The 7,224-nt window shown below is 41.0% G+C and overlaps 1 protein-coding gene across 2 annotated transcripts in view; it reads right to left on the reverse strand.

Moving 5' to 3' along the window:
• Positions 1-7,224, reverse strand: part of BANK1 (B-cell scaffold protein with ankyrin repeats 1) — a 457,231-nt gene that overhangs the window by 381,106 nt on the left and 68,901 nt on the right. For both annotated transcript variants that reach the window (XM_019526509.1, XM_019526510.1), the window contains exon 2: positions 6,543-6,941. In XM_019526509.1, the coding sequence (XP_019382054.1) occupies positions 6,543-6,941 (399 nt within the window). The remainder of the gene's footprint in view (positions 1-6,542; positions 6,942-7,224) is intronic.

Genomic DNA, 7,224 nt, shown 5'->3' on the forward strand with positions numbered 1-7,224 from the left:
GGACCAGCTGCATAGTTGAGAGAGCTGCTGGTCAAGCCTTTAGACATAAGTTCCCTTTTTCATGTCAATCTGAAGGGCACAGTATGGAAAGTCTAGTCCAGCAGATCTCCCAACCATAGAGTTGATCCAATAAAACACATCACACAAAAAAATAAAACCTTGCCAAACAGCAAAGAAAATAGACCCTCCAGAAACATTCTATGCCTAAGCAAAGGAATGTACTGTCTTGGTCTGTATTTAAAGTTCTCCATAACTGTTTTCAGACATAATACATTCTCATTAGTAAGCTTAACTAAGTAAGAAAATGAAGAGTACAATTTTCATCCAATATCCATACCTAATTTGAAGTACTGTATTTATTTCACATTTAGGCACCTTTATGCAAGTGTAAATTTATACATTGGAATTTGGGCATTATAACTTAGCTGTCTAATAGTAAATAAGTTCAATTCCTCTATAATACAAGAAAAGGGGCCATTTTTTCTTTTGGAACAGGCTTATAAGAGAAGTGAAGAGGACTCTCATATTTCTTTGTGTAAATACAATCAGATAAAATAGTCACTGAAAAAAGTTTTGGATATGAAGACCCCTAACTTAAGCTGAACATGAGAGCTAGTTGGCCACATTAGTCTGAAGACAGGGTAGATTTGCACCTTACAGACTAACTAAATCATAATGAAACCCCACAGGCCTATGAAAAAAAATTTATGAACTTACAAATACTGTCACAGAAAGACATCTATATCAGGTAAAGGATTCAAGATTTACCCTCCTTTCTTGCATGTGTAATGTGAGAGTACAAATCACCATGGGAGCAATTTTAGACATTTAAATATCTAAGTACCTGCAAATCACTTAATTAAACATCTAAATAATCTAAATTGTACTTTACAAGTGATGGCAGGAATAAGACGACTGAAAAACAGGCCCACAAATTAACATAGACCAGACTACATTTGTGGGAGAAGACTTGTCTATCCTTATGGCTGTCTACAATATCAGGTTGTCAGCCACACAAAAATGATGATAGGTAGAACAGAGAAAAAAGGAGGGAAAATAATTTAATTAAAAATGCACCCCTGACCTATAGACTTAGCAGTATTAAGAAAAGTCAAGCAAATAAAAGCCAAAATACTAAATTACTAGAGTCAATATGCACTATAATTAAACTCAGAGTTGTACAGGGAAAAAGATTCTTCAGTCTTATTGTGGAAAAATACAACCTCAGAAGACTTAACTTTGGTGTAGAGTTCTATTTTTTTTAACAACAAACAAGCATCAGTATGGTTCAGAAACTATTTGAAATATTTGAAACACACTTGAATTTAGCTGCTTCAGAGAACATCACTGTAAAACTGTTTTTACAAGAACTCTTGCTGTGGGAATCTCTCGACAATGGCAAAAATATTTGCATTCTCTCTTGTACTGAATGTGAATATAGTAAAATTTGCCACCACCCAGGAAACACATGTTACAAAGCATAATTTCCAAGTTTCAGTACTTCATTTTCTCCTCCTATTAATGCTCTCAACTACAGGCAACAAGCCTTCCAGACTTTCTCTGAATCATGCTTAATGGTATATTAGATGTCTTATTTAGTAAATTATCTAAACATTGTTTAATACCTTCATTTAAAATGTAGTTAATATTATTAATTTCACTAATATAATCATTTATGTCACTATCACTGCATGTGTGCAAACCATCTCATAACTGGAAGGAAATGCTAGCATGTAAAATATTCTCCACCACACAAGGCTGAAGTTGTCATAATCTGGTAGGCTAAAGGTTGTTCAAGAACAATAAAAGATGTAAAATTTGATTTGTTGGTTCATTGTGTCCTCTACATTGCTCAGACAGAGCAAAGAGAACAGAGTCCAGCTGGAAATAGCCAGCAGAAAGTTCATCTTGTATCAAGAAACTCCCTACTGGCATTAAGACAGCACACCTTGCTTTGGGGCCAGTCACCCACTTTATTGTAGGGATAGGTCAATAGCAAAGCATTGCTAAGCTCTTGAGTATCTCTGACTGACCTCTTGTGCTGTGTGCGGCACCCACAGCACTGGGTCCAGCCTCCTTATGCCTCATGCAGCACACACCAGACTGGATTCACGTACAGCGCACCAGGTCAGTCCAAGACCCAAAGGCCGGATCATACAGCTCCACAGGTGCTTCCAGGCCATATCTTAGCTATCCTTGAGTTATAGCAAGTCCTCAATGTTCTCTGTAATGCCATGACCAGAAAAGCACTGAACTGTGCATCTAGAACAGTGGCTCTCAACTTTTTAAAACTCCAGGCACCCCTCAGAAAATGCCAGCTACTAGCTTTCACTAGTTTCATTATTACAGAAACATAGACCAACTCTTCTGTTGCAAGGACCTCAGAAAGACCACAACAGGTAAGAATGTTTTTGAAACTATGTATTCCAGCTTGAAATCTCTTGGTTTATCTTCTGAATCATGTACGTGTTTGCACATCTACACAGTGTGTAGCAAGCCTGGAGCTATGTCCCTCTTGGAGTCTGATGTTCCTCACAGTCAGATCTGTCTTCTGCGCTCCCCAGCCTCCATAACACCCTCCCTTTTTCCACCTGCCATGCCTTCGATATGAAATATTCTGATGACTTTTGGGAGACTTCCTCCAGAGGCCAGAATATCCTTTTTAGGGGCTTCCACTCTTGGCACTGTCTCTCCGGGCCTTGCTACCTTCAGCACCATCTCTCTAGGGCTTATGGGCCCTCCACATAGCTTTCTTTGCTCTCCAGCCTTCTGTCTTCATCTCTGAGCCTCTGGCCTCCAACCACAGTCTCTGGGCTTCTGGTACCTGCCTGTCTTCATCTCAGGACCTCTGGCAGCCCACTTTCACTGCCTTGGGGCTTCTAATTGTGGCCTCCAGTGTCTCCCATAACCACACTCATGCCTCATGGACTTAATCAGCAGCATAAACAGAATGTGAATATTTAATTACTTATTGACCAAGCAGTCCCTTGCAGAATCTCTTTTAAACTGGATCTTCAGGGCTTTCTTCCCTTCAGATCATGAGAGCCCCTGCTCTCCAAGTTCTGTGCAGCTTCTTCTCCCCAGAGTATGCAGAATCCTACTCCAACCCAAGCAGGATCCAGACTGCAGCTCCTACTCCTGGGCGTGGCTTATATGCATCTCTGCTCCTCCCCTTCTTGCTCATGTGACTTGGAGCTCCTTTAAGAGGGAACAGTAGGTTCCTATTGTCCCAACTGGTTCAATTATCAGGCTACCCTGACTACCCTCTGCTGCAGTCCTGCTTCCCTCAATCAACTGCCTATGGCCATGCTTCAGCAGCCTGCTATTCACATTCTATAGGCTTCAGCTCTTTTATCCCCACTGTTTGGTGCCACACTCTCTAGCAAGCTTCAGGCAGTACCCCTCATGGCACTAAGGGGCCTGGCAGCCACTCCCCCTAGTGCTTTGGGCCTGGCAGTGGCCCCTCTGTATTCCAAAGCCTAGTTTATATTCACAACGTGGGGGCTCTCAAAGATACTGTGACCCTCTGGCCTTCCTCTTCTCAGTAATGGGTAGGGGCCCTGTTACACAGTGCCATTATTGTGCAGCACTCTGAAACACCCTTAAAAGGATCTATAGATGCTATGGCTTAGCATACTATGGACCCCTGACTGAGAATCATGGATCTAGAATAACAACCATGCTGGGTGCTCAGACCATGCAAAAAACAAAAAACTCAGCTCCAGTGGAGAACTGATGCTATGGCACCAGTTAGCTATTCTAAATTAAATAGATCACGGAAAAGGTGAGTTTTAAGGAAAAAAGTGAGAACTCTGTAAACTTTGAGGCGGCATGAGTTGAAGGGAGACAGGGTATTACAAATGTGAAAAGTGAGTAAATGAGCAGTAATGAATAATGTTCATAAGCAAAGAGAAATAATAGGATTGAAAAATACAGTGCTGTGTTCTGCTTTTGACCTCATCTCAAAAAGAAAGAGAGGATCAGAGACAGGCAAAAAAGCAATTAATAAGGCATGGGAAGACTGAAAATGTTTGGAGTGTTTAATTTAGAAAAAAATGAGGGAGAGGGAGCATGATGGAGGACAGCAGGAGAAAAGAGAAGTCAAACAGACTTCTTGGTCCTTTCATTCAGAAACAAATTTTAAAATGATAAATTAAATAAATCATTTCTACAATGCCTACATAAACAGGGAAAATCCCTGTGAAATCAAGATATTCAGCAAAGTGTTTGGCAAGATTCTAAAAAAGATTAACTTGCAGATGCATTTTGCAAACATGTTCAATTACGTTAGTAAGAAATGTTGTAAGTGTTGCATGTCCTTCTGCTTCAGGGTAGAACAGCCACCTTCACTCGTCCATACACACACAATGAAACCTGCATTGTGACCATGAGATCCCACAAATAAAGCGCTAACCACAGCAGTCTGCACTTTTATCTGAAGTCATTGACACTGGCCACTGTCAAAAGTAAAATATTTTGGCCCTCCTTAACACTTATAATAGTATTCTGCAAGCACAGTCAGTAAACAAGTGCTTTATGAAAGCATAGACCAAAATGAAGAAATACTTTTCTTCTAAGAAACTAGATTTGGTTTTCAGAAATTGTGGTTTTCATATCAGTCTTCACTGGAATGAAACAACCTTTCCTGGGACAACCTCTGCTCGTAGCTTTACTGGTGCCATTCCACTCCTTCACCAAATCAGTGTCAAGCTGTAGCAGCACACTATACAGCCACCCCCACTCTCCCACCCCCAGTTCCTTCTGGTAGCCAAATTGGGTAGTCACATTTCAAAACACAGAAAGCGACAGGACACACAGGGCATGTCCAGATGAGTGGGAACATGTGTTTCCCCGGGGACAAGTAGCAGTGGCACACTACTTGTCACATGCCTGTGTCACATGCTCTCTGGCTTACAGCGGGTTACCCCAGGTGGGGTAGGGGAGGCTGGAACCATCAACTGTGCTGGCTCCCCCCTTACCTGGGGTCCTGGAGGCCTCCAGGAGCTGCAGCCGCAGTGGTCCTGCAGCAGGAAGCCTGGCTGGCAGCTGGAGTGTGGCTCCAGTCAGCTGGGCTCCAGTTTTGGGTGGCATGCACTGGCACCGTGTACACCACCTCACATTTTTTTGGCATGGGTTTTTTTTTTGACCACGGGAGATCCCAGGGTCAACCCCTCCCCCTCCCCCATGCTGCAAAATAGCAGTGCAGCGGGATGCCTGCATGTGCAATATGTGCCACCGCAGATGAGTTTACAGCACCGAATACCGCATGTCCATGCTTGTCTGGACATGCCTGTAGAGGTAACAGACAGGTTTAGGGAAAGGCAGGAGTTCCCATATGGAGAAGTATTAAATCAGCAGAAAATGCTGAGTGGCAAGAAGGCAATCCTGCCTGTTCATTTTAGCCCTTTTTGTTGCACAAGTATAGTTTCTGAGTAAAACCTTGAGAACACTGGACATTGTCAATTAACCTGTATATGTAAACACACACAATTACATCAGACAGTAAGGAACGTTACAAGACTTGCAAGTCCTTCTATTTTGAGACAAAACAACACTCCCCCCTCTCTCCACACCCCTCCACACAGTGAAACCACTGTGACCATATAATCCAACAAGTGCTAACTTCAGCCCTATTTGCACCCTCATCAGAAGTCACTGCTACCAGCCATTGGCAGCAGCAAAGATTTTGGTCCTCTTTATTATACTAGTACTTTTCAAGCAGATTCAGTAAACAGAAGTTTTGTGAAAGCATAAACCAAAATGAAGAAATACCTATTTCACTTATGCTGCACAATGCTACCTGCATACTGAATAAGTGTCCTGCAGCAGTAACAGTACCATATTTACTCAAATATAAGATGACTGATTATATGACAACCCCTCCCACCCTCCACCAATAATTAGATTGTACACATGGAACACTTACCAATTTAATATAATTTTCCACGTAGAGAATTTAATTATTGGAGGTTTGTCTTGAATTTATCCTCCTCCCACTGCTTCAACAGGGAAGATAAATCTGCCGGGGGGGAGGCAGATAACCCCCTTACCCTCTATAATTTAGTGGTTCTCAGCCCAGGATACTGAAAGAACCTGCTATGGATACCCACCCCTCCTTGTCTCAGCCCCCAGCACTCCCAACATGCTGCATGTGCACCCCAGCACCTTGTTCCTGCAGGCTGGGCATCCTGGACTGTATGCCTTATAACCCAAGATATCAATATTAACAGCATGTTAATTAATACTAGATTATAATGCTCATATTACAGTATTCATCAGTTATTTATATTAGCTTTTTAATGGGCGCCATTCAATTCTGAAAAGTTTTGGAGGGGTGCCTTAAGTCTAAAAAGGTTGAGAACAACTGCTGTCACCAGGCTTAAATGACAAACATATCGTGAGCAAGATGAAGATCCTGGGCTGAAATGAAGAGCTGTTATTCCAAAGTATTTTAATTATTATCTTTTTCAATTAGCATTAACACTATTAGATGATTTTTATTAAAATAGTCATAATAGAAGAGATTTTGTTCCTTAAATTACCTTGTTGAATAATATTGGTCATAATGGAGAGGTATTCCTCAGGATCTTGATCAGTAGAGATCTCCCAGGTACTTTTGTCTAACGTCAGTATTTCATAGAGAATGTCTGAATTGTACACCCCACAAAGCAGAATCACAACCTTATCTGGTGGTTCAAGAACCTGGTCTAGGAAATGCCTTTTTGTCTGATTGAGACATTTTAGAAGTCCATTGGATAATATCAGCAGTTTGCATTTATAACAGGATAAACAGCACAATTCAATATGTTCCAGAGATGAAACTTCTAAGTTGTAAAGTAAGATTCCTTCTTCCTTTACTATGTGTTTGAAAAGAGATTTTAAATACAGAGCCCATTCTTCTGCCTCTTCTTCATAAATCACGAGAATGTCCTTTGCATTTTCTGTAGGAAAGAAAATATTTTTTAGCATTATTCTTCAATATCAGCAGCAGGTACATCAGACATACTAACATGCTAGATGTAAGAATCATGCCCTTCTTTTCATTATAATTGGAGGGTTTTTCAGGAAAAAGGCCAAATAGTTATCCCTGAACAACAATATTTTCTGTTCCTTAGGTACAGCAATACTGTTAACAAGGGTGCTTATCTGGAGGTCATTTCATAAAAGGTATCAAACACCTCACTAAACAGTCCTTTCTTATAGTCTCTAATAACATATGATATT

Source organism: Gavialis gangeticus, unplaced genomic scaffold, assembly GCF_001723915.1.
Source record: "Gavialis gangeticus isolate Ggan-Ray unplaced genomic scaffold, GavGan_comp1, whole genome shotgun sequence".
Taxonomy (NCBI): domain Eukaryota; kingdom Metazoa; phylum Chordata; order Crocodylia; family Gavialidae; genus Gavialis; species Gavialis gangeticus.